Source organism: Carlito syrichta, unplaced genomic scaffold (genome assembly GCF_000164805.1).
Source record: "Carlito syrichta isolate Samal-C Ts95f unplaced genomic scaffold, Tarsius_syrichta-2.0.1 Scaffold153566, whole genome shotgun sequence".
Taxonomy (NCBI): domain Eukaryota; kingdom Metazoa; phylum Chordata; class Mammalia; order Primates; family Tarsiidae; genus Carlito; species Carlito syrichta.
Window position 1 is genome coordinate 464,814 of NW_007097662.1, and position 26,029 is coordinate 490,842.

The 26,029-nt window shown below is 42.1% G+C and overlaps 2 protein-coding genes across 13 annotated transcripts in view; one reads left to right on the forward strand and one right to left on the reverse strand.

Annotated features, from left to right (window-relative positions):
• Window positions 1–19,542, reverse strand: part of LOC103252058 (chemokine-like factor) — a 28,395-nt gene extending 8,853 nt beyond the window's left edge. The window contains exons 1-5 of one of the 7 annotated variants that reach the window (XM_021708895.1): window positions 19,404–19,542; window positions 11,493–11,651; window positions 7,053–7,148; window positions 4,081–4,086; window positions 3,558–3,744 (exon numbers count right to left, since the gene is read on the reverse strand). In XM_021708895.1, the coding sequence (XP_021564570.1) occupies window positions 3,619–3,744; window positions 4,081–4,086; window positions 7,053–7,148; window positions 11,493–11,651; window positions 19,404–19,481 (465 nt within the window). In that variant the 5' untranslated portion in view covers window positions 19,482–19,542 and the 3' untranslated portion in view covers window positions 3,558–3,618. Of the gene's footprint in view, window positions 1–3,557; window positions 3,745–4,080; window positions 4,087–7,052; window positions 7,149–11,492; window positions 11,652–19,403 lie in introns of those variants that run through there. The other 6 variants (XM_021708896.1, XM_008050655.1, XM_021708898.1 and 3 more) reach the window with 6 other exon arrangements.
• A 1,829-nt stretch (window positions 19,543–21,371) lies between these two features.
• TK2 (thymidine kinase 2, mitochondrial) overlaps window positions 21,372–26,029 on the forward strand; it is a 31,601-nt gene continuing 26,943 nt past the window's right edge. For 2 of the 6 annotated variants that reach the window (XM_021708905.1, XM_021708906.1), the window contains exons 1-2: window positions 21,372–21,549; window positions 22,505–22,536. In XM_021708905.1, the coding sequence (XP_021564580.1) occupies window positions 21,426–21,549; window positions 22,505–22,536 (156 nt within the window). In that variant the 5' untranslated portion in view covers window positions 21,372–21,425. Of the gene's footprint in view, window positions 21,550–22,373; window positions 22,405–22,498; window positions 22,537–23,186; window positions 23,191–26,029 lie in introns of those variants that run through there. The other 4 variants (XM_008050656.2, XM_021708904.1, XM_021708902.1 and 1 more) reach the window with 4 other exon arrangements.

Consider the following 26,029-nt stretch of genomic DNA (forward strand, 5'->3'; position numbering starts at 1 on the left):
TGGTAGCACGTGCCCGTAATTCTGGCTACTCGGAAGGCTGAGGTGGAAGGATCGCCAGAGCCCAGCAGGTCGAGGCTGCAGGGCCGGCCCTGCACTCCAGTCTGGGCGACAGAGTAAGACTCCAACTCAAAAAAAAAAAAAAAAGAAAAGAAAAAAAGAAATAATACATGAAAATAATAATGCATATTACAGAAGGATCACAAACCCCAATTTCTTTCTCTTCCCCCAACCCAACCCTAGTCTCTCTCCTAAAAAGTAACCATTATTAACAGTTTATATTTCATACTGGAAAGAAGTATGCATATATACCAGTAAAGTAAATATATATTGATTTTGGTAGAATGAGGTAGAGCCTCAATTTTTTTTTCCAAACAGCTGCTGATCATCTCAATATCATTTATTGGGAAATGCCAGCACTATCCTCATTGATCTGAAATCCAACCTTTATTGTAAATTCTCAGATGTATTTTGATCTATTTGGAGACTGTTCTCTCCTACTGAGTTGCTGCTTTCTTCTCTAGCACTTATAAAATTATAGACAATTCACTTTATATTGTGCTACTGTTTGGCCTAGTCTTCCTCTTATTACTTATTCTCAGACTGTTTACATTTCCCATGTTTGTCTTGGTCAAACTCCCCAAACTTAGCCTATTGGTATTTTAATTGGGAGTTCTTTTTTCTTTTTTTGCTGGGGTCTCACTCTGTTGCCCAGGCTGGAGTGCAGTGGTATGATCACAGTCCACTGCAGTTTCAAACTTCTGGGCTCAAGTGATCCTTTTGTCTCAGCTTCCAAGTAGCTAGGACTTCAGGTGTGCGCCACCATGCCCAGCTAATTTTTGTAGAGACAAGGTCTCTCGCTATGTTGTTCAGGCTGGTCTTGAACTCCTGGGCTTAAGCAATACTCTCACCTTGGCCTCCCAAAGTGCTGGGATTATAGGTATGAGCACTATGTCCAGTCTTAATGAAGATTTCTAAATGAAATACTTAAATTCCTATGATTTGGTAAGATTACAAAATTTAGTCTTTCTATTCAAGAACAAAGTATGTCTTTCCATTTATTTTAGTTTTTAAAAATATCTGTCAGGAAAGTTTTAAAGTTTTCTTCACATGTCTCATATTTCATTTTTCAGATTTGAACATTTTGATTGCTGTTGTAAATATTTTCTTATATTTTAAGTGGTTATTTGCCAAAAGAAAGCTTTTAGTTTGTTAACTCAGTAATGAGTCATCTAACTAAATTATCTTTCTCTAAATTGTTTCCAGCTCGTTTGGGGTTTTTTAGATATACAGTTATATTAGCTAAAAGAAATGATATATATTGCCTCTTTTCTAATATTACTATTTCTTTTTCCTAATTGTGATGGCTAGTGATTCCAGAAAAATGTTTAATAAGTCTTGCTAGAGGGCATCCTTTTTCCCTCTCATTTTAGTAGGAATACTTCTGATGTTTAACTGAATGATGTTGACTTTTAGTTTGAAATGTTTAATTTTATAATGTCAATGAAATATTTATGTATTTCTATTCTACTGGTATCCTTTTTTCTTCTTGGATGAATGCAATATTTTGCAACATATGTTCTGTACTCTATTACTGTCATGATTTTTTCCCTTTCACCTGTTGTATGGTAAATTATTTTAATGGAGCCCCAATATTGAATCATTCTGATGTTTCTTTCTTGTGGTATCATACTTTTTAAAAAGTACTGATTAATATTTTCTGCTAATATTTTGCTTTGATACAAGTGAGATCTGTATTTTATTTTTCTGAACTCAGGTTTTGCTATCAATATTATACTGACTTTGTAAAAATAGTACAGAAGTGTTTCTTCTTTCTCTGTTCTCTGACAAAGTTTGAGTAGTGTCAGAATTACATTCCATTAAGGCTTAAAAAAGTTAGCCAGTAAAAAAGTCTAGGCCTGATTACATTTTTGAAACATACTTATTTGGTAAAGTTCTCATTTTCTTTTGTGTTTATGTTGGTCTGTTTAGCTTTTTCTCTATTTTGGCAATTTATATTTTCCCAGAAAATCAAACATTTCATCCAATTATTTACAAGGTCTCCTGTAGATCCTTTTAGTTTCATTGGCATTTGTGATTATTTTCCCCATTTCGTTTCTAACTTGAAATACGTTTTTCACTTTTTTTCTTGATTGTATTGGTCAGTGGTTTATCAATGTAATATGTTTTTCAAGTGACAGTTCTTGCGTTGATCAATTTTATTATTTTTGTTTGCTAACTTATAAATTCCTGCTATTGTCTTCATTGCTTCCCAATTCCCTTTGTGAGGGGAAACCTGGAAAATGTAAGATAGGGGAGCTCCCTTGGTGAGGGGAAACCTGGAAAATATAAGATGGGAGAAAAAAGCCAAATGCAGTAGCAAGGGTTAAGTGTGTGGAGAGCAAGGGGAGGTGGGGACGAAAAGGTGAGACAAAACAGAGGTCACTTCCAAAGTGAATTATGGAAGCTCTCTGGTTGGCACCCCCTGAGCATCACTCCCCGAGGCCACTGCATCTGCCTCATCTAGCGCTCATCAGCTGTCCGCTCACCATTCTCAGGATCTTCAACATTCCAGTGGGTGAGAAGAAAAAATACTTGAGGCCATCCCTGAATTTGGACGGGACTTTGGCCCGGCCCTCAGCTCGCTTTTGGATTGCAGCCTTCTCCTCTGAGCTCTTGATTACAGGTCGTATGGATGGCGTTGGCTGTAGGCGTTTGGTGGATGTCTTTGACTGTGCGGCGTGCTTGCCGCGTTGGAGATGCCCCCGGTCTGAGGCTGCGGGGTGTACTGGGGTAGGAACCGAGGCTGCGCGGTGAGCCCGAGTGCCAACCGAGGTTGCAGAGTGTGCCGGGGTGCGAACCGAGGCTGTGGGGTGAGCCTGGGTGCGAACCGAGGTTGCAGAGTGCGGCGGAGTACCAGTACGAAATGAGGCTGCAGTGCGAATCGAGGCTGTGGGATGCTTCCTGGGTGGGAAACTCACTGAGCTGTCGAGACGTGACGGGGGTTTAGAAGGCTCCGATTGTTTCAAGTACTGCAGGTCCCTTGAAGGTGCCTGGGACAACTCATGTTTGGTGTCTTCGGGATCCATGGTGGGTCCCCTCTGTCTGGCCGTGTCAGGCTAGCCCTGCAGCTCTGAACCAACGCTGCGGCGGTAGTGGGCTCTCTCCTGAAAACCAGCGTCTCACTCCAACGGCTGCGGCCACCTCCCGTCACGTGCACATGGCTTTCGCTGTCCCGTGGACAAGTGGAGTCCTCCAGTCACCTTCAAGGCCAGCCAGAATACAATGTCTCTGCCTATCCTGGGAACTCAAAGTCTCGGCAAACCCACCACTCTGAGCTGCCAGTTAGCAGGCAGGAAAGGCATTCCAAGACCACTTAGGCAGGTTCTTGTGTATTTTTTTCCTCACCACCCTTGCCCAGGAGCTGAAATACCCTATCTCAAGGCTCCCTGCGCTCCCTTGAAAGCTACAGCAATGCTGAGCTCAGTGCTGAGCGCAGTGTTCGGAATCTCTTCTTTCTGCTCCCATATTGAGATTAAACGAAGAACAACTGTTGAAAATATGTGTCAGAACAAAGAACTATGTTTAATACTTAGTATCAAATTAAAAATGAATATAAAATCACAAAACTTCTTTTTTCTCATGAACAGGCTTTTTCTGATAAGGACCACTTGGATTGAACAGAAGCTTCCGGTAAATAAGGACGCCGTCGGCAAGACAGCACACTGCTGTAATGAGGCCAAATGCCTGGAAAAAAAGACATGGTGTCACTGCCTGGCCATGGTATCAATTTCCATCATTTACACAAGTTTAAGTGGTCTGTCCACCAGATTCCTCTCCTGGTAGGGTACTGGGATTGCTCCCTGTGCTGAGCCTAATACTAAAATGGAAAGAGGCCAAGCGCAGTGGCCCACAGTGACTCACACCTGCAATCCCAGCACTTTGGCAAGTGGAGGTGGGAGGACTGCTTGAGCCCAGGAGTTCGAGATTAGTCTGGGAGAACATATGGAGACGCTGCCAGAACATAGGGAGACCCTGTCTCTACAAAAAATAAAAATAAAACAATCATCTGGGTGTGGTGGCAAACACCTGCAGTCCCAGCTCTTTCTCTAGAGGCTGAGGCAGATGGTAGTGATCATGCCACCACACCCCAGCCTGGTTAACAGAGTGATACCTCACTCAAAAAAAAAAAACAAAAAAAGTAAAGACACTTTAGAGATTATCTTATTCTTCTCACTGCCATGTTTTCCAAATACCTGTCTACAGAAAGGGAAAAGATAATTTAAGTGATGAAGTGAGCAGAAATAATACTGAAGTGGTATGGGCTTTGAAATAAATACCTGTTTTTATCTCTTGAGTTGCACCTACTGATGATACTTAGTTATCAACATTTCTATCTATAGTGTTCAACTATTTTGACTTCTCTATTGCCAAATTCTACTGGAGAAAGAGTCAAAGTTAACACTAGCTCAGGATTAAATCATGGGGATCAGTAGCTGTGATAAAATCATTGGAGAACTGTAGTGATAAGACGATTAATCCAAAGTGAACTCTCAAAGGCTGAGCTACATTTGCTTCCAGGGTGGGATTCTAAACAGCCCTTAAGAAAATAAAATTGAGGTAAAGGCAATAAACGAGAATATGAGGGAACCATTTGAAAGCTGGTGCCTGGGATGTAGAAGGGGGATGTCATTCTTTGCATGTTATTTGGTCAGCTTCATGCACTGGTCAGAAAGTCTGGCTTCCTGGTTCTAGACATGGCTCCCACAGCCTCCTTTTTACCTGGAGTCTCAGGCCACTGCCGCCTAGGTCCTGACAACACTGAATACCTCCTATCAATCTTTTTATGACTGGCATTCTGCACATTGCTGGGTCCTCCACCTGAGACGGAGAAAGGTCCTTTTATCACCCTCATTCTCAGCAAACAGCACTTTCACTGCCAGAGAGAGGTAGATGTGTCCTCTTTTCTGTGCCCGACAATACTCTGCCAACAGCTTATCTACAACTGTTTGTACTTCTGTCCTCTGTGTTAGGTACTAAGCAACTTGAGGATAGGACTCACAATCCAGTCCAGTGCTGTCCAAAAGAAACATGTGAGTCACCAATGTAAGATTACATAATTACATAATTAAGATTTTCTAATAGTCAGTTTAAAAATGTAAAGAAAAAGTCGGGTGCAGTGGCTCACATGCCTGTAATCCCAGTACTTTGGGAGGCGGAGGCAAGAGGATTGCCTCAGCTCAGGGGTTCGAGACTAGCCTGGGCAAACTGGCGAGACCTCATCTCTACAATAAAAAAAAAAATTAGCTGTACATGGTAGCACACACCTGCAGTTCCAGCTACTTGGAAGGTTGAGGTGGAAGGATCACCTGAGCCTAGCAGGTCGAGGCTGTGGTGATCATGAGTATGCCATTGCCTTCCAGCCTATGCAACAGGGTGAGACTTCAACTCAAAAAAAAAAAAAAAAAAAAAGTAAAGAAAAAACAAGTGGAATAGGTTTTAAAAATATATTTTATTCAACCCAATATATCTAAAATATTATCCTTTAACATATCATCAATATAATGAAGTCATTAACAAAATGTTCTACATTCTTTTTAGGAGGTAATAAATCTTTGAAATTCAATGGGTATTTTATTTTATACCTACAGCTCATCTCAATTCATACTAGCCACATTTTCAGTACTCAATAGCCACATGTGGCCAGTGGCTACCAGTTACTGTACTGAACAGCACAGCTCTATACTTTGTCAGCACTTGCCAAAGCGTACTTTAGAAATGAATAAATGAATGAGTAAATAAAGTGGATGAAAGTAAATCCTATGTCTGATCCCTCTTCATAGTAGAGGGATAAGATTATTTATAACTAGGAGGGCTGGGCATGGTGGCTCATGACTGTAATCCAAGCACTTTGGGAGGCAGAGTTAGAAGTTCAAGACCTGCCTAGGTAACATAGCAAGACCTCGTCTCTACAAAAAAAAAAGAAGTTAGGCGTGGTGGCAAGTAATTGTTGTCCCAGCCACTCTGGAGGCTGAGGCAGGAGGATAGCTTGAGCCCAGGAGTTTGAGACTATGGCAAGCCAGGAGAGTGCCACTGTACTCCAGCCTAGGAAATAGAGTAAGACTCTGACTCAAAAAAAAAAAAAAAGAAAGAAAGAAAGAAAGAAAAGAAAACTAGGGGAAATTGATGACACAGAGCTAAAGCATTTCTAGAATAATTCTGATTCCTCATACAATTGCTTAGGGCTTAAGGGAAATAAAAACCATGGATTCTGACAGACATGGCTATCTGAGACTGGTCAGTTCCCTTAAGTGGCCATACTATTAAAGAATAAGGAAGTAAGAAGATTTATTAAAATTAGAATTTTCTAATTCAATTCTCTAGATCAGAAACAAACAAAAAAACCCAAATGATTTTGAACCTCCTGTAAGAAATCTCAAGAATATCAGATTTAACTATAACTAAATTACTTGACTCATATTTTGGCTTGCCTCCCAGGAAAACGTCTGATGGAATTGATTTGCTTCTCTTTAAGAAGTATTCAAAATAATCCTTTATTTCAAGGCTTTCTATCAACATTCAGCTATCATAAGGACATCTTCTATTATATTCCACCTGAAGAAGGATCTGAACAAGAAATTGGGCTCAAAACAGTCTGTTTCATCTTAACATGTAATATGTCCTTTTCTTTATAAAGGAGAACTATAAAACTCATCATTTTTTTTTTCTTATTTTTGCTTGGCATCAAGTTTTTCAGAGCTAAGTGATGTAACTTATTCTAGTAGCTCTTGTCAGTTTAGTTCTACATACCTATAAGAAATATGTAGGAACCTCTTTTATTTGGTTAACTCTAGTTCTAGTATAAAATCATATTCCTTCACGTTAATCAGAGCAAGCATTCACACACACAAAATAATAAGCCACTAGGCACTGTATATTGGCCTAAGAACCCCAAAGATAAATATAGTATGGTTTTCTGTTCTTACATCTGTTTTCCAAATAAATCTGTATTCTGATCAAACCCAAAGAAAGAAGCCAGAAAGACCTCCACTTACCCCTCCAAGGACTGTTAATGTTGTGGTTTCTGGTATCAGTGCTAACACAGATACAATGACCATAAATACCGTTGTTACCAATGAGTTGATAATATCCTAAAAAACACAGAAAAGTTAGCTTTACATGAAGATCAAGTCATGCTAAAAAAAAAAAAAAAAAAAAAGACAGAGAAGGGTCAGCCCCTTAAATATTCTGAAGGCTTCACTTTATGAAACAAATTTATTAGCATGTATCTTTCAGAAAACCAAAATACCAAAGTAAAATGACACCAATATATTTGGCTTATAATTACATTTAGTGGTTCTCTTTTATGTATAATATAGTTATCTACTTAATTTTATATCTTTTTTAGTGAATATTAATGTAGCTGAGGGGAAAACTCATCTGGTTAGGAGAGAAAATGAATGATATATAGAAGATTTAAGTTAGAATGGATAATCTGAGAAGTAAAAATGCTCATTTTTATACTAAATACAAGAAAATGCAGAATAGTCTACACTGCATATCGAACTTCATGCTACTAAAATGCAATTAATAAACTTAAAGTAGTGCACATCTAAGAGAAAGTGATAATTTTCAGGAAAACCCCCACATATATCTATATGAAATAGCTGACCAATTATCTTATTATTGATGATAATGTAGCTTAGTCATTTAACAGTTTTCCAAAATGAAAATTATTTTCATTCCAAACTATGGCTTTAAGTGTAATTTACATTTTTGAATGGATGTGTAGTGTGGGAAAAGTAAATTGTCTTTATTCTCGTTTATGTATGTAAGATAACTTAGGCAGGAAGGACTTTTATCACAGAAATACCAAACTTCAAAACCCTGGTAATTTAGAAAAGTAGTTATTAAAAAGAAAGCAGGATGAGGTTCAGTTGGAGCAGGGCAAGATTAGATATACTTAAGATGAAAAAAGTTCTTATTTGTAGATATTGAGACTTGCTATCGTAGGTTAATTCTCACCGATGTTGGATATTTTGGTCTGTTTCAAGGCAACAGATCACATCTCCACCTCAGTCAGTCAGGCAGCCTGCCTCCTATGAGCTGTTTTGGGCAAATGTTTATAGATGGGTTTGAATAAAAGCGGTGTTCTAGGGAGTACAGAGGACTTCCACCTCCAACACACACACAAAATGATATGCCTGCCTGAACACCAATGATCCTTGATGGTGATTCAGAACACTGCTTTTATATTAAAAACAAAATGTCAATATGCCATGGAGTAGAATGTAAACTTAATTATAAAAAAAAATGAAGATTTCAAAGAAATTTTGAGCCTATACTTAGAAACCACCTTAAAGTCCTGGGTTGGCTCACTTTGTGTTTTCTGTCATTGGGGCATCTGAGGGGAAGAGAGAAGACCTGCTTTACAAATTGTATGAGACTGAATGAAACTTTGGGACAATTTGAGTACAAGTGACAAAGCCCTCTCCTAAGCAAAGATAGTGGTCATCAGACAGAAGTACTTCCAAGTTACCTTTTCCCCACTTACAGATTAATCTGCGTCCTTTACTTTAAAGAGCCCTACAACTTCTCTACCTGTGCTGTGACTCCCATTTCACTCTGCAGGGACCTCACTCTATTACCTTTCTTTGTCTCTGCCTGTATCTCGTCACCTCAGTGGTGACCTATGGAGTTCTCTCTTTCCTCCTCAGTCCCTCAACAATCTTGCCACCTGCCCACTTAAGGCAAACCACTCTGGAAAAGGCCACCAGGGGTCTGTTAATACAGCTTATGATTAGATGTATTTTAATACTTATCTGTTTACATATGACATTTACCACTTCTTTCTTCTTGAAATGCTCTCCTGTCTTGGCTTCTGTGACACCACTCTCCAGCAGGTCCTCTCCTGCCTTTCTCTGGCCACTCCTTCTCATCCCATATGTTGGCATTTCTGTTTTACTTTCAACTTTCTCCATACTCCTCCTGAGCCATTTTGGTCAGCCTAAGCTCAGATACCATCATAAGGTGATGACTCCCAAAGGTACAGCTGTAGCTCTTGTAAGCTTCAGACTGGTTTTGAACATTTCCATCTGCATGTCCCATAAGCAACTAAAATCTAGTATTTCTTAAATAGAACTCATTACATACTGTTCTCCCCCACTCATCCCTGAACATGTACTTCCTATCTTAGTATCCTCTTAAGATATGTAAGTTGATTATGTCATTCTCCTACTTAAACACTTCCAAAAAACAGAGGTCAGAGGATTGCCTGAGCCCAGGGCTTTGAGACCAGTCTCTACAATAAATCAAAAAATTAGCTGGGCATGGTGGTGTGTACCTATAGTTCCAGCTCTTTGGAAGACTGAGGTGGAAGGATCACCTGAGCCTAGCAGGTCGAGACTGCAGTGGCTGTGAGCGTACTACTGCACTCCAGTCTGGGCAAGAGTAAGACTATGACTTTAAGAAAAAAACAACAAACCCACACACACAAAAAATACTCCAAAAGCTCCCAACAGCTTTTGGATTAAAGCCCAGAGCACACAAACCCTTGCAGGCTCTGACCCCTTATTGTCTCAGGCCTTCACTCCTGCCCCATCTCTTGTTTACAATTCAATACTCGGGCATTGAGAGATAGCTGCAGGTCCTGGAGGGTAATGCTCTTGCTCCACCTAAACCCTAACATAAGCTGCTGCTTCTGCTGGGAAAGCACTTTCTTTCCCCTGTATCAGTCTGCAGTTAACCACTTTTCATACTTCAGCCTTTGGTTCAGGCAGTTTTTCTTCACAAGCCTATTGGGATTTGGTCCCCTACTCTGGCTGGGTGTGCCCACACCATCCTGGATGTATATCTATCGGACCGATTTTTGTCTATCTTGCTTCCTGGCTACATTCAAAGTTTCCCAGGTGCAAGATTTTTATTTTATTTTACCAAATAACTAATTACAGTATCTGGGATTAACAGATACATAATATCTGTTGAATAAATAATTTCATTAGCTCAAGCTCAGAAAGGAATCTGGGTTTTATAATGGAGCAAAAACTTAGTTACCCATATATCACCCCATTTCTAAAATATCACAATATCAGCAAAGTTTGATCCTCAGAGATTTGGAGATTACTCCTTTCAGTATGCTACATATAGTTTAAATAATACTTTTATTACTGGGTTATGTAAGAAGCTCCAGAGAATCATGAGTTTGGAGAAAAAGGCTAAAATGTGTTTTATTAAACCCTGAAGAAGCAAAGTGTGAAGAGCAACTATACAACTTTTTGAGTATAAGATCTAGAGAATGTGAACCACTGTTCATTATCTGCTTGAAGAAATCCTCAGGATAATTTAGTTTAGCCCTTTCTTCCACTAAGTGAGGGCCGATTGAGGAGGGCTTTGTAATCTCTTTTCCTACACCTCCTTCCAATCAGGTTCAGTTCTGAAGTGTAGATCAAGCAGTTTTGAGAGGTGCTATGAAGATCTTATCTATTTCCTGGCTTTTCCCTTTTGGGACTTTTAAAGCTTGTGAAATGCTCACCACTAGCTGGAAGGTATCAATTTAAGGCATGCTTATGGTTTGAGAATAGCTCCAAAGTCTTCTCTCCTTAATAGGAACTATCAGTTTGGATATCAGCACTTTGGAATCCAAGAGGATGAGATGAGTGCAGAAGAGGAGGATGTGGCAGCTCAGTCCAGTCAAAGAGGGGAAGGGTAGCAGGAGGACTTAGGAGGGAGGAAGACAGGATTCTGAAGATACCGGGAATGAGACTTGAAATAGGAAAGAGATGAAGTCACTCAGTTTTTCCTAGAACCAGCTTCTAATTCCAGCTGAAGGGCCACATACACCTTAACTAATATTTTCAAACAGCTCATTTTGACAGTTTTCAGAATCATTTGGGCACTACACTGGGCAGTTATTCCTAAAGCTACAGGTATGGCAGGATGCAGTCTATATGCTACAAAATATAAGAGGAGTTAACATTATTTAGTAACGATTATAGACATTTTCAAGTGAGACAACATTGTGCTTTATTTAGCCTCTCCAATTAGTTTGATTTTCCATTTATCAGGAAAATAACATTTAAATCAGGGCTGTGCAAGGATAGATACTTGTGTACCTGCCTCCATTGCTATTCTCCAATTTTGTGGCCACACATTAAAAAGGGACATAAAGATTAAAAATACACTGTAATTTTATTAACATGGTTCTAAATTTAAATTTCTTTAGAAGAGCTACACTAAAGTGAATTCTAACAGAAGGGTTAGCCACATCTACCTACAGATGAAGCACAGAGACTTTATGCTCCATGGCTGCCTAGATCCCTGAGAACCTCCCCCAAGGACAACAGAACACATTAGCAGTGGGTAGAGTTCCTCCTTCCTAAGCTTATCTGAGATTACCTTAAAGGTCTAAGAAAACCAAAGTAAAGAAATTATTAAAATGTCTCAAGTAGTTAAGTTTCAAGAAAAAGTAAATTTTAAGGATACAACTGAACACTTACAAGCAAAGGCCAAAATAGACATTTCATTAATCGATCAAGTCTGAGTATATATAACATTATGAAAAAGAAAATAACAGTGACTTCAAATCCAGTGATAACAATATATGGTTCAGGGGCTTGTGCAATGATAAAAAAGGTCATAGATGTCACAGTTAGTGCCTAGAAGAAAAAAAAACAAAACATGATTAATTCAATGACTACTGAATACAAATTTAAGCTGTAAAACCAAAGATTTCTAAAATAATTAAATAAATGGGTTATGCAAAAGAAGGCTAAAATTTAGATACTGATTTCTCTTTGTGTTTTAAAGAACTAGGTATTCCTCCCTGTTTTAGGTATAATTAGTCCACTTGTACTTCTGATACCATCCCTTGCCACATCAGTTCTCTTGATCTTTCCCCACCAAATATCTCTTTTCTCTTGTACATTCAATCTGTTCTTCTCAGTTAGCTCTTTTCCTTATCATCGTATAAACATATCTAAGTTGTTTTCTCTTAAAACACACATATCCCTTTCATCCTTCTCCTCACAGAAATCCCTAAATCTGTTTTCTACTTCTTCAAAAAAGTCTGTATACTGTCTATAATTTCTAACCATCTAGTCATAACAACCTTAACACATCATATCCTTAACATTTAGCAATCTGGAATCTACTGTCAAATTTAAACTTAGAATGTTGCTATAAAAAATACTGAGGAGGAAAGTTTAAAACAAATTGTCAGAGAAAAACAATTCTGATGTTTTATAGTTTTATTACTAAAGTATCACTTTTTATATACTACCTCTTACCTAAATACCCTGCAGTCAAAATTCAAAATATTTTAAGTTAAAAAAAAAAAACCTCTTAAGATTATTAACCTAATCAAATTTCTTCATTTACAAATGAAGCAATAGAACACAGAAATGTCAAGTGAGTTGTTAAAGAGAAAAAAATGAGCAGGTGAGTCCCAGGGAGTTCTGTCAATGCCATAATGTTCTTAGGAAATAAAGCACTCTCCAAAGTTTGTGTTTTTTGGTAAATGGTTTGGTCAAGAGTTTTCCCTGGCTAGACTTCTATAATAGCCTATCAGCTACATACTCTACATCTACATACTACACACTTCTATATACTCTACATCTACATACTCATTTTAGTTTTAAATCTATAAGGCTACTTATTAATTATTCTTTTAATTACTTTATTAGTATAAAAATACCCTACGTTTAAACTACTGAATTGGTCAGTTGGACTACCAATAACTAGTTACTAAATAACTTCATTCTTTAAAATTACATTAGCAGCATGTCAGTCTCAAACTGCTCCATTTACTCTACTGGACCAAGGTCTTCAGTACATGGCTTATGAGATCAAGGTTAGAATAGAATTTGGAATAGACAAGACCGGATTTTGGTAGAAAATCCCCCTCCTTTGTAAATTTTTTGCACCACTGTATTTGGCATTGGTAATTACTTCATTTTCTTAAAATTTTCTGTGATTTCTGTGACACTGGGTTCTCTCTGATCCATATTTATAGCTCTTACACTTTTCCTAAAGTTATTTTTTAAATATCTCACTAATATCTCAAACATTTCTTTACCACTATGGAAATTGCTTTTGCTAACAACATCAATGATTTTAGAAGTACTAAATTTAATGAATGTTTATCAATCCTTATTCTGGTGGATCCCTATGACTTATTTGCCATTGGCTATCCTTTCCCCTATTACTCTATAAGGAGGAACCCCCCCAAAGCTGGAACTTTTTGGAGCGCAGGTCCCTTGTAGTACAGGCTTTCCCTGCTAGATAAGTGCTCTAGGATCCCATGAGAAGCTGTGTTCGGCTTCAGTTAATTTTTTTAGGAGATTCTTTCAATGCATTTGTCCACTTCATGATGGATGATTTATGGAGCGCACTTGCCCATACCACTCTGAGTGTTCAGCAATTTTTAATAAAAAACCGCATGACCTCCATGCCCTACCCTCCCTATTCACCCAATCTCACTCTGAGCAACTTTTTTGTTTGTTTCCTAGATTTAAACAAGTTCTCAAAAGGAAACATTTTGCTGATGTGAAAGAGGTGAAACAAAAAATGACAGAACACTAAAATGACAGGAACATCAAAATTGAGTTCAAAAACTGTTTTGAGTAGTAGAAAAAAGGTCTCAATAGGTGTACTGCATCAAACAGCGTACTCTGAAGGTGACTGAAGTTTAAACATGTAAGAATAAATACACAATTTTTAAATAAACAAATTTTTTATTTATATCTCCCTGCATACTCTTTTGGCTCCCATGTCACCTTTCCTGGTTCTTAAACCTCTCCAACTGTTCTCTCTTGGTGGGTTCCTCTCCTTTTGCCTACCTCTTTATTTATCTTTTTTTTTTTTTTTGAGTTGGAGTCTCACTCCATCGCCCAAGCTGGAGTGCAGTGGCACGCTCATGGTCACTCCAGCACCGACCTGCTGGGCTCCGGTGATCCTTCTGACTCAGCCTTCCAAGTAGTTGGAATTACAGGTGCGCACTACCATGCCTGGCTAATTTTTTATTTATTGTAGAGATGAGGTCTTGCTAAGTTGCCTGGGCTGGTCTTGAACCCACAGGCTCAGGCAATTCACTCACCTTGGCCTCCCAAAATGCTGGGATTACAGGCTGAGCCACCAAGCCCGGCCACTTACTTCTTTAAAATACTGGCATTCCTTTGGAATCTGTTCATATTCTACTCAATGAATCTAGGTTTCTATCACAGGTCTGTCTTCCACATTTTACACATAAATAACAATTTAGAATTTTTATCTTGATAACCTGTAGGTATCTCAAATTTACCATGTCTACAACTGAAATCAACTTGCCCCATCCTCCCATATTCACAACCTTAATTGGTAGTACCACAATCTACCTTATCACCCATGCTAGGAGCTTAAGATCACTGTTCCTCCCATTCCCAATGATGATCAATCATCAAGTCCTAATGACCGATGCCTAATACCTAAACATTTTGAGCACTCCTTCCTCTTCATCCTTATAACTACTGCCCTTCCGCATCTTTCCTGTGAATTACATGACAAAAATACCACAGTAAAATACCTAAAATGCAAATTTGTTTATGCATTTCTTCATCTATTTACAATTCTTGGTGGTTTATACCTGTAATACCAACACTTTGGGAGGTGGAGGCGAGAAGACTGCTTGAGCCCATGGGTTCAAGACCATCCTGGGCTACATGGCGAGACCTCGTTTCTACCATAAATAAATAAAAAAATTAGCTGGGCATGGTGGTGTGCACTGTGGTTCCAGCTACGTGGTAAGGTTGAGAGCAGCAAGTCAAGGCTGTGGTGGTCATGAGCAGCTGGGTAACCAAGTGAGACCCCGACTCAAAAAAAAAGACTTATAAACAAACAAACAAATAAATAAAATTCTTCAATGGCTCTCCATGGTCTTTAGAATAGAGCCTACCTCTCACCAGGTATTCAGGTCTTCCATGATTCAGTTCCTGTCTACTTCTCTAGAACAGCCTTGCTTTACAATTTATCCACAGGATAATTCTTACCCAAAGTATCATTAGTATTTGACACAGTTGGCCACTTACTTGAGAGTTTCTTCACTTGCCTTCCAGGACAGCATATTTTCAGTTTTTCCCACCTTCCCAAATGCTCCCTTTCATTTTTCTTTGTTGGCTCCTCCTCTTCTCCTCAACCTCTTAATATTGAAGTGTTCCAGGGCTCAATTCATAATCCTCTTCTCTGCTCTAACTGCATTCCTCTTTTGATGACCTCATGAGTCTTGTGGCTTTAAATAACTCTATTTCTGATGCCTAACCTTTCTACCAAAATCTGGTCTTGTCTATTACAAATCTCTATTCAATACTGCCATTTGGATGTCTAATAGGTAACTTTAATACTGAAATCCAACATTGAATTCTGATCTTCCTCTCACATTTGCTTCACCCATAGGCTCTCCCATCTCAGTAGATGACAAGTCCATCCTTCCAGTTGCTGAGACCAAAACTTTGGAGTTATACTGGACTCCTTTCTTTACTCCATGTCTGGTTCATCAGCAAATCTTGTTGGTGCTTCTTCAAAATACTATTTCCCAAATGTGATTTCTTCTTACCTACTCTGCTACTTCTATTCACCAGGTGGCTAACAGTCACTATCATCTCTTGCCCAGAGATGCAGTTGGTCTCCCTGGCTCTACCATTGCCCCTGCAGCGATCCATTCCTGTCCCTCCCTACCAGTCTACTGTCAACATAGCTTCTAGTGTACTTTTTTTGTTTTTTTGAGTTGGAGCCTCACTCTGTTGCCCAGGCTGGAGGGGTGGCATGTTCACAGCTCACTGCAGCATTGACATCCTGGGCTCAGGCAATCCTTCTGCCTCAGCCTCCTGAGAAGCTGGGACTAAAAGCATATACCTGGCTATTTATTTTTTTTAGAGACAAGGTCTTGCTATGCTGCCCAGGCTGGTCTTGCACTCCTGGCCTTAAGCAATCCTCCCACCTCAGCCTCCCAAAGTGCTAGAATTACAGGCATGAGCCACAAAGCTTGCCCCTCCCCCTTTTTAAAGTTAGATCATATACTCCTTTACTCAAAACCTTCTTAATCTCCACTGTGTTCCCCACACTCAGTCCACTACAGCTACACTGATTTCCTTGTTTTTCCTGATCCTTTCAGGCACATTCCTGACATAAGGCCACTACATTAGATTTTCTGTACTTTATTTTCATTTTTTTTGAGTTGGAGTCTCACTCCTTTGCCCAGACTGGAGTGTAGTGGCATGCATTCTCACGGCCACCCCAGCGTCGACGTTCTGGGCTCCAGCCATCCTTCCGCCTCAGCCTTCCGAGTAGCCTGGAACTACAGACATGCACTACCACACCTGGCTATTTTTAATTTTATTGTAGAGACAAGGTCTCACCAAGTTGCCTGGGGTGGTCTTGAACTGGCGGGCTCAGGCAATCCACTCACCTTGGCCTCCCAAAGTGCTGGGATTACAGGCTGAGCCACCGAGCCCGGCCTCTCTGCTTTAAATATTCTCCCTCCAGGTATTCTCATAGCTGATTACTTCATCTCACTCGACTCTATGATTAGATGTCATCTCACCAAGGCCCATCTAACTCTCTCCCCACTTACACTCCTTTACTGGGCTTTACTTTTGTCTTGTTCCATAGCAAGTGCCATCTTCTAGAATACTATATAATGTTTTCATTTATTGTGTTTGTCACCTCTGCCCTCCCACCATAATAAAACTCCACGAGAACAGGAATTTTTGTTTTGTTTACTGGTATCTCTCAAGAGTCTGGAACAGTGCCTGGCACATGATAGGAATCCAACAAATATCTGTTGAATGAATAAATGAGGCAACACTTAACTTCTTATACGTCACTACATACATTGTGCTTTTTCTGTTTTGTGTTTTTGGCCTCTATGCCTTTTTTCATGTGGCTTCCCTTTAAATTCAACCCTAGGTTCCTCTAGGAAGAGTTTTCTCATGCCTCTCTTTATTTCCTTGGTCAGATGTCTCACTTCTGGGCCTTTCTCCACCGTATCACATATTATATCTATCTGCTCATGTGTCTGTCTCTCTGGCTAAACTGAAGAACTCTATGAGTCAGGGACTTTTGACCTGGTTTGTCTTTGTGGTTCCAGGTACCAGCCCAGAGCCTGTAACACATTAAATACTCACATGGTTTGTTGAAGGAATTATTATGTCAAAAACGAAATCTCACAAAACCCCGTTCCTCCTCTAGTGTTCCAGAGCTTTCAGTACCTGGCATAAAACTGTAGACCTTTAGGTCACCTTTTCCGATTATTTACTCTTAACCAAAAGCAATCTCTCTTTCAACTCGAGTGGTTTTCTAAACCTCTTTTATGCGTTCTAAGTTGTTAATATAGTCTCATAATCATAGATTTTTGGTGTGGGAAGGATCTTAGGCAATTTGTTCTACCCATTCCCCTCAGGTTTGAGTCTTCTTAACAGCATTCTCACCAACTGCTTATCTATACCTTGCTGTCTGGGAATGCCTTCCCAAGTGGCCATTTAATTCTAGGACCTATCTGGGCATGGTGGTGTGTGCCCATAAGCCCAGTGACTTGGGAGGCTGAGGTGGGATGATCACTTGAGCTCAGGAGTTTAGGACCAGCCTGGGCAACATAGCGAGACCTTGTCTCCATTAAAAAAAAAAAAGCCAGGCATAGTGGCACCCCTGTAGTCCCAGTTACTCAGGGAGCTGAGGCAGGGGGACTGCTTGAGCCCAGGAGTTTGAGGCTGCAGCAAGCAACACTGCACTCCAGCCAGATCAACAGAGTGAATCCCTGTCTTGTAAACAAAAACAACTGGGGATATAAATTATTCATATTAAGTGCAAATGTTTAACTTGTAACTATTTCCACTCCCTTTCCCACATGGCAGCTGTAAAATTTAAAACAATTAATTCTTTCCTTAAGTTTTATCTTCTTGAATTTCTGCAATTTTGATAGTTTCCACTTCTCTAACCAGCTAGGTCACTTTCCTTCACATAATGATTCACTTTCTCCAAACCTCTGCTCAGACCTGCCTACAATGCTTCTGGTAAGCCTGAAGCCCTGAAAATGGAAGTTTTCTCCCTGTCCTCACTCTGGGCTATATCAGCCTTGACCTTGGTCAAATCAACTGTCTAACTTGTAGTAAGTAAACATGGCATCCACCAGAAGCCCTCAGACTTTAAAAAAAAAAATCTTGTGGGCTTCTGAGAGGCACAGCTGCAGCTGCCTCGCCAGGTAACCCAGGGACCCGGTTTGTAATGAGTTCTGACAACCAAGTTCGCAAACTCATCCTGGACAAAGTGTTATATACCTCATTACTAAATATCACCATGGTCCCCTTCGAAGCATTCATTCCCCTTGGGAAGCTACGCACCAATGCCAGCACCTAGTCCACCCCTCAAAGCAATTTTGGAACTCTTTTTCTGGGTCGGCCTTCAGAGCTGTCAACATATTACCCTTGATATCCTGAATGTCATCAAATGTCTTCCTTTCAATATTTCCTTTATATTCAGGTAAAGAAAAAACAAAACAAAACATTGGGGGTCAGATCAGGTGAGCTGGGAGGGTGTTCCAATACTGTTATTTGTTTACTGACTAAATACTCCCTCACAGACAGTGCTGTGTAAGCTGGTGCAGTTGTGATGCCAGAGCTCCTTTAGGACCATTTTTGCACACCCCTGTCTCGTGTCAAGATTTTTAGTTGAGATGTTCCTGTTTCCCTATCGATGTTTATTTGGTCTGCTATGCCACTCAGAGTCAACCAATGATTTCGATGCACAATTCGATGAATTTTTGCAATGTTTTCTCCAGTTCTGCTTGCTACTGACTGTGCTGACCTCTCATCAGTGATGCATTCTCTCCTCAGAAAAATGTTTACTCCATTTGTACACTGCCGTTTTCTTCATGATATTATCCCCATAAACTTGGACTAGCATGTTACTGATTTCACTTCCACTCTTACCAAGTTTAAAAAGAAATTTAATGTTTGTTCGATGCTCTAACTCAAGCACCCACATTCTCCCCAAGGCAGCTCAGATGGTTATGCCAGAAAAAGAGTTCCAAAATTACTTTGACGGGTGATTAGATGCTGGCATCGGTGCATATCTTCCCAAGGGGAAGGTGACCTTAGTGATATTCAGCAATGAGGTATGTAGCACTTTTTCTAGGATGAGTTCTCGAACTTGTCAGACCACGCAGATCTGCTGATTTTGATCCAGGTGTTCCTAAACCCTCTGAAAGGGAGGACGGTATTTTATCTCTTCCCCCCACCCCCGGGGACAGAGCCCTCAGGAAGCCTTGATAAAAGCGAAGCTGAAAGAGCAAACGGGGCGTACCCCCGACACCTGATAGCCGCATGTAACTGCTCTTGAGCGCGTTTGCACCCGGCCCCCCGCCCCGCGGGACCCGGCCTCACCAGCCGCAGCAACTTCACGTGGCCTTTCACACTGAAGCAGAAGGGGCGATGGTGTACTTTCAGCTGCACGGTCTCCATCGCGCCCTCAGACCCAACAGCCGCGCTTCCCCTAAACTCTTCTCCTCAGCCCACAGCGGCACCACGCCTCGCGAGGCGACGGCAACTGACGCTTCGGGCGGGCGCTTCCCTTCAGGCTTCCCGCTTCCGTGCGCGCAGGCGCACGGCGCCGCGGCCACGCCCCCTTGCGCATGCGCCCTCACGGGACCCGCCCGTCGGCTCCTGTGGCTTGGTGCTGTCCTCGGTCTGCTGCTTCGCAGCCTGTCTGCGGACCGAAGTGGGGCCGCACAGGCCCGACCCGTGTTAGCCCGCCCCGCCCTGCCTGGCACTAATGACCACAGCTCTCCAGCTGTCCTGCGGAGCCCTCCTGTGGGGAAGCGCTCCCAGGGTTGGGGGCAGAGGCGAGGAACGGCGACCCTGACTCCCCAGACCTTGGGCATCTCAAATACCACCACCTTAGAGGGGTTTTCCATAGTCACCTCGTCTAGAGTAGCTGACATCACTCCTCAGCATGTATCTCTAGCTTAAATAGAATATAAATTCCGCAAAAGCAGAGACCCTTCTGTCTGTTGCTCTCCTTGCAGGGTCCCAGGGTCAAGCACACAGTAGGTGTAGAATGTGTGTAGCCTGAACTAATGGCCTGGGCTCAGACCCTAGCTCTGTCCCCGGGGCATCACAGTCAGGGTGTGTGTCTATTCAGCTTTTTACTTTTGCCTCCCATTGGTGCCAGTTCTGTGGAAGAGCTTGAGTCCCTTCAGATGTTCGAAATCAACTGTTTTCCACAAGTGCTCCCATGAAACCAAATCTCCATCATCTTGGAGCGTTTCTTTTCAGGGATTGTAGTATTATGTTGCTCTTTTTGTAATTTAAGTTCTGTCTTGGATAATTTGGCCATCACCCCAACCCATTCACATCTTTTTGGATCCTGCATCTCAGCTTCAGTCTACTTCGTTCCGTTAAATCTGATCAGCAGTTACCTCTAGCAGCCTTATTCCAAGTCACTCACAAAAATGTTAACCTTAATTCTGAGGTTTATCTGTGGAAGGCATGCTTGCCCTTGCTAGGTGTGTGGTAGATATGAAGGAAGCACAAGACAGGGTGGTAGCTTTGTGGTCACAGATTAGAGGCTAAATGCTCGCAAATGACTTCCTTCTCCTTGCCTATGAGGTGACTGCCAGCATCGTGCACTCCTGGGAGAGGTGGGAAAGTCTATCCACCGAAGCACAGGAACTCTCACATACAGTCAAGGGTGGCAACAGCTCTGGTTACTGGGCCCGGGACTGTTGAGCTCTAATACTCCACTGACCCCAGGTGTGGGCTACCTGATTATAGATGGAATTTACAGGCATCTCCCTCATTCCCCCATTTGTCTGTCCAGTTGGTATATTGGTTGTGCCTTACTGAGGGATCTAGTACATTTAGAATCCAGACACTGGAAATGTCAGCGTTCAGAGGAAAGAGCTTGGGCTGAGAAGTGAGACAGACTGGCGTGAATTCGAGTTCCACACCTTAACGAATACTTCTGATCATTTTGAACAAGTTACCTAATTCTCTGAGGACAAGCTCAGAGAATTGGAGTGACAATATCTATTTACAGGGTTGTGAGGGGAATAAGTGACATCATGAGTGAGTGTGTGCCAGGTGCCTGAATAGAGTAGGTGCTCAGTTAAGTAATCTGCAATAATGAAGCAATCAGCACCAATCAGTCGTTGGGGCTATTTGCCAGCCATTCTCCTAGTCCTGGCAAGTCACGGGTGCCTTCTGCTAGAGTACCAGCTGCAAGCGGCGATTCTCGCACCTCGGATCTTCCCTTCTGGCTGAGAGGATGAAAAGCGACCGGGTCTCTTTAAGGACCCTGCACCAGCAGGCGCCCCGTCGGGGCGGGGCCCCGGGACCCAGGGGGCGCTCGGACGTGCCGGCTCGCACAGGAAGAAAACCCGGGCCTCCGGATCCGCCCGTCCGGCCATGCTGCTGCGGCCGCTGCGAGGCTGGGCCGCCGGGGCGCTGCGCCTCGTTAGGCCGGGGAGCCCCAGGAGCCCCGCCTCTGGGCCCCGGCCGCGGGGTGCGCATCGCGGAGCCTGGTCTCCGGGTAACTCGCGTCTTTGTCTCACCTCGCTGGCGTCCCGATGCAGACCCTTGACTCCCCGCTCCTTGGACCTGCCCGAGCGCGAAACTACCCGCACCTAATCCCCGCGCCGGACGCAGGATTTCCTCCGCGGGGTGCGGCAGGGGGCGGGGGCGGTCATCGGCTGGTACCCAGGCTCGAGGCGGCAGCGAGCGGGTGGGGCCGTGGGGCCCCGCGCCCGGCTCTCGTCCTGGGCTTGGGCTTGGTAGAGGGACTCCAAAGAGCACGGAGGACCCTCCACCCGGTGGGGCTGGGGCTGCTCAGAACATTCTGGCCCAGGCTCGGGTCTCCCGACGCATTTCCTGGTCCGATTCTTTCGGCCTTGGGGAAGATGGGCGCTGGGATCTGCATTTAACCAGACCTCAGCGGACGCTGGTGCCAGCGGTGGCGGGGGTTTTGGCTCTGGGACGCCGTCACACAAACAGGTCACTGTCTCAATCGGGTTCTGCAGGCCTCAGCTGTCGAGGGGCGCCCCAGAATCACCCGTGGGCTGGGCGGGCAGCGATGCCAGCCCTGGGCCTAGAGGAGAACCTGGTCGCAGACTCAAGCCCATGCACGCCGCTCACTCTTCCCGGCTGCGCTGAGCGAAGGCCGCACCGCGTTTTCACTTGGTGGACACTCAATCTGTGAAGGTGTAAATATAAAATATGTGGCGATTGAAAAGTATAATGTGCTAAGTGAAAATACTTGAGCACACTTGCGGTCCAGATGGGCCTCGGGGACCCAGGCAGCCGCAGCCCAGTGTGGCACTGTGCTGACCGTGCCTCCACTCACGGAGGGACCCCAAAATGGGAAACATTTTTAGGCTAGGGAGCAAGCGTAAAATATATTGTTTTGTGGTCATTTAAAAAATTAGGGCAGAGAAGAGTGAGTTATTTAAAACAGATAAAAATGGATTTCCTTTCTTTTTTAGATAAAGATAGAGGACAGGAAAAAGAGAAAAAATCAGTGGTAAGTTCCTCTTTTATGCATATTCTCCAGTGAAGGGTAATTTTTGAAGAGGAGAGAGATGGAATATATACGTAGGGTAAAAAACAAAGATACATGAGCATCTCCAGGGATAAGGATAACTGTTGCCATCCCTGGCCTCAGACCTCCTCCCCAGAGGCCGCCTCTGTTACCATTTTCTTATATGTCCTTCCCCACAGTCTATACAGGTAGGAGCTACGTTGTATTCACATCCTTCAGGTAGATTTGGACTGTTAAAGCTTGAGGTATGATTGTGAAAGGATTTGAAATATGTTTGTCCTGTGTGAGGAGAGTTGGTTTTGTTTTGAGCTGGGCAACCCAGAAGTGAGGGAAGGTCTGCTGACCACCATCCGTTCCTCTCCAGAGCTGAACTGCTTCGGGATTGGATAGAATCCATGAGGGTCCACAGATGTGGGTTCAATCATTGAAGTGACTGAGAGATGCTGACTCTGAAGTGGGACTGTGATTGGTGTGAGGTTGAAGGTCAAAGGAGGATCAGGTTGGACACATCCATGGAAATGTTGGGTGCTTTAACTGGCTGGGGTCGGGGAGCAATTTTTCAGTTACCCTCTGAGACTCAGTTCTTTAAGGGAGCTGGAAGTTGGTAGTTCTTGTGGCTGGGAAGGAGGTAGTTTGGTTGGTGGTGGCAGGAATACATGGGCTGGGATTCACAGAGGGTGGAAGGTGTGAGCAGGGTGATGGAGAGGACCTGGGAAATAGTGGCAACACACAGAAAGGATTGAAATACTTGAGATTTTTGGAAGCTTGTCGAAATTAGGAGGATAGTATGGCAATGGATGCCATAGAAGGGGAGGGAGACATGAAGTTGTACTGGATGAAAATTAATGCATTGTATTTATTTATTTATTCATTCACTTATTCATTTATTTGTTTAAGAGACGGGGTCTTGCTGTGTTGCCCCGGCTGGTTTTGAACTGCTAAGGCTCAAGAGATTCTTCCGTCTCAGCCTTCTGGGTAGCTGGGACTACAGGCACATGCTACTGTGCTTGGCTATTATGTATATATATAGGTTTTTTTGGGGGTGGGGGCATTGGACTCTTACTCTGTCGCCTAGGCAGTGGCAGGTTCATGGCTAGCACAGCCTCAACCTGCTAGGCTCAGGTGATACTTCTGCTTTAGCCTTCCAAGTAGCTGGAACTCCAGGGATGCACCATCAAGCCTGGCTAATTTTTAAAATTTATTGTAGAGACAAGGTCTTGTCATGTTGTCCAGGCTGGTCTTGAGCCCCTGGCTGCAAGCAATCCTCCTACCTCAGCTTCTTAAACTTTTGGGATTACAGGTGTGAGCCATCTGACCCAAGCCTAATTGGACAGAGCTTAACATCCAATAGTTGGGATTCCAATAAATTGTGGTATATCTTATATGGTGGGATATAGAAAGTCATTAACAATTATGCTTTTGAAAAATATTTTATGACCTGGGAAAGTACTTATTATGTAAAAGGTGAAAAAAGAAACCTCAAGTCAACAAGAATAAAAGTATATGAAATATGATGCAAGTGAAAAAAATATATAAACTGTCCTTAAGAAAAAACAGGAAGCCGGTGGCTCAGCCTGTAATCCCGCGCTCTGGGAGGCTGAGGTAAGTGAATTGCCTGAGCCCGTGGGTTCGAGACCTGCCTGGGCAACTTGGTGAGACCTCATCTCTACAATAAATCAAAAAATTAGCCGGGCATGGTAGCACGCACCTGTAGTTCCAGCTACTTGGAAGGTTGAGGCGGAAGGATCGCTGGAGCCCAGCAGGTCGAGGCTGCGGTGGGTGGGAGCGTGCCACTGCACTCCAGTCTGGGCGACAGTGTTTGACTCCAACTCAAAAAAAAAAAAAAGAAAAGAAAAAAACAGGAAAGAAATATTACTAACTGTTAAAAATGCAGAAATTCTCAGTTAAGAGAAAGTTGTGGAGTTAACAATGAGTATATATGAAAAAGAGAGGAGTTTGGGGGTGAGATGGGGTGAGAGTGGGGAGTTGTTTCTTAGTTCTTTGAACGTTACATGAAATTGAACTGGGTTTCCTTTTTAAAAAATAGCATTATTGAGTTACAGTTTGTATACCACAAAATTCACCAATTTTGTGTACAATTCAGTGATTTTTAGTAAATTTACAGTTATACAATATCACTGCAATCTAATTTGAGAACATTTTGCTCACTACAAAAAGAAACCTTGTGCCTGTTTGCTGTCCAGCCTCAGGTGACCACTAAATAACTTCCTGTCTCTGTGGATTTACCTTTTCTGGACATTTTATATGAAATGGAGTCATAGAGTAATTGATCTTTTGTATTTGGCTTATTTCACTTAGCATAATATTTTAATGTTCATCTGCCTTGTAGCATGTATTAGTACTTCATTCCTTTTTATTGCTGAATAGTATTCCATTGCATGGATATACCACATTTTGTCCATCCACCAGTTGTTAGACATTTGGGAAAGTTTTCTTTTCTACTGCAGATTTCTTAGGGTGTCTCATAGGACAGGATCTGTTTTGATTCTTCCTGTGTGGATTTTGGAGCCCGATCCTGTTTCCTTCTGATGAAACATCCAAATGGCAGTTCGCCCTGGGATTATGAGTGATTTTTATTTTCTTCTTTTATTTCTCTGTATTTCTTACAGTGAGAATGCTTAGCTTCCATTTTTAGAAAAGGTTAGATATTGGTATTTAAAATAAAGGTTAAATATTGGTATTTAAAATAAGGGTAGTTATAATCATGGAAAATTAGACTCAAGGCACATCCACAGAAAGTTGGGCCCAGCTGGCCATGTGCTCCCACAGCATGGTAGACATCTCCTTTTATCATAATTTCCTGTTACTTTCCTCACACTCGTGAGTTCCCTGGGTGTGCTGTGACTGGGTCCTGAGTACACAGTGCCTGGTACATCATAGGCCTTCAATAAGCAGTTGAACGACTCTCAAAGATGAGAAATAGGTATAGAAAATGATATTTGGTGTAAAATATGCTAAAACATAATGATGTTTATATCTTAGTATTGGGATTATGGGTGATATTTTCTACCTTTTTATTTTCTCTATTTTCTTCAATGCTTGTGCACTTCTCTTATAATATTTTTAGATATCACTTAAAAAAAATGCAGAGAGTTTCTTTGTCTCCTTTTCCCCTTACATTTCAGGGGAACTTTGTGAGATTTTTCATGCTTTAACTACTCTAAACCAGAGGGCAGATTGGCTGACCTCATTCAAGGCCTCACATTTACCAACTCTTCAGGATTTCACAGTGGGAATAGGGACTAGTGCTTCTGGAACAACTGGAACAATGCATTAAAGTCCTTGAAGTGAACAAGAAAGCTATAAAGTCTATGTAGAATGATCTCTTTTTAAATATTTAGGAAGAGGAAAAGGAGTTTTTTTTTTTTTTTTTTTTTTGAGTTGGAGTCTCACTCTGTCGCCCAGACTGGAGTGCAGTGGCCGCTCCCGGCCACCGCAGTCTCGACCTGCTGGG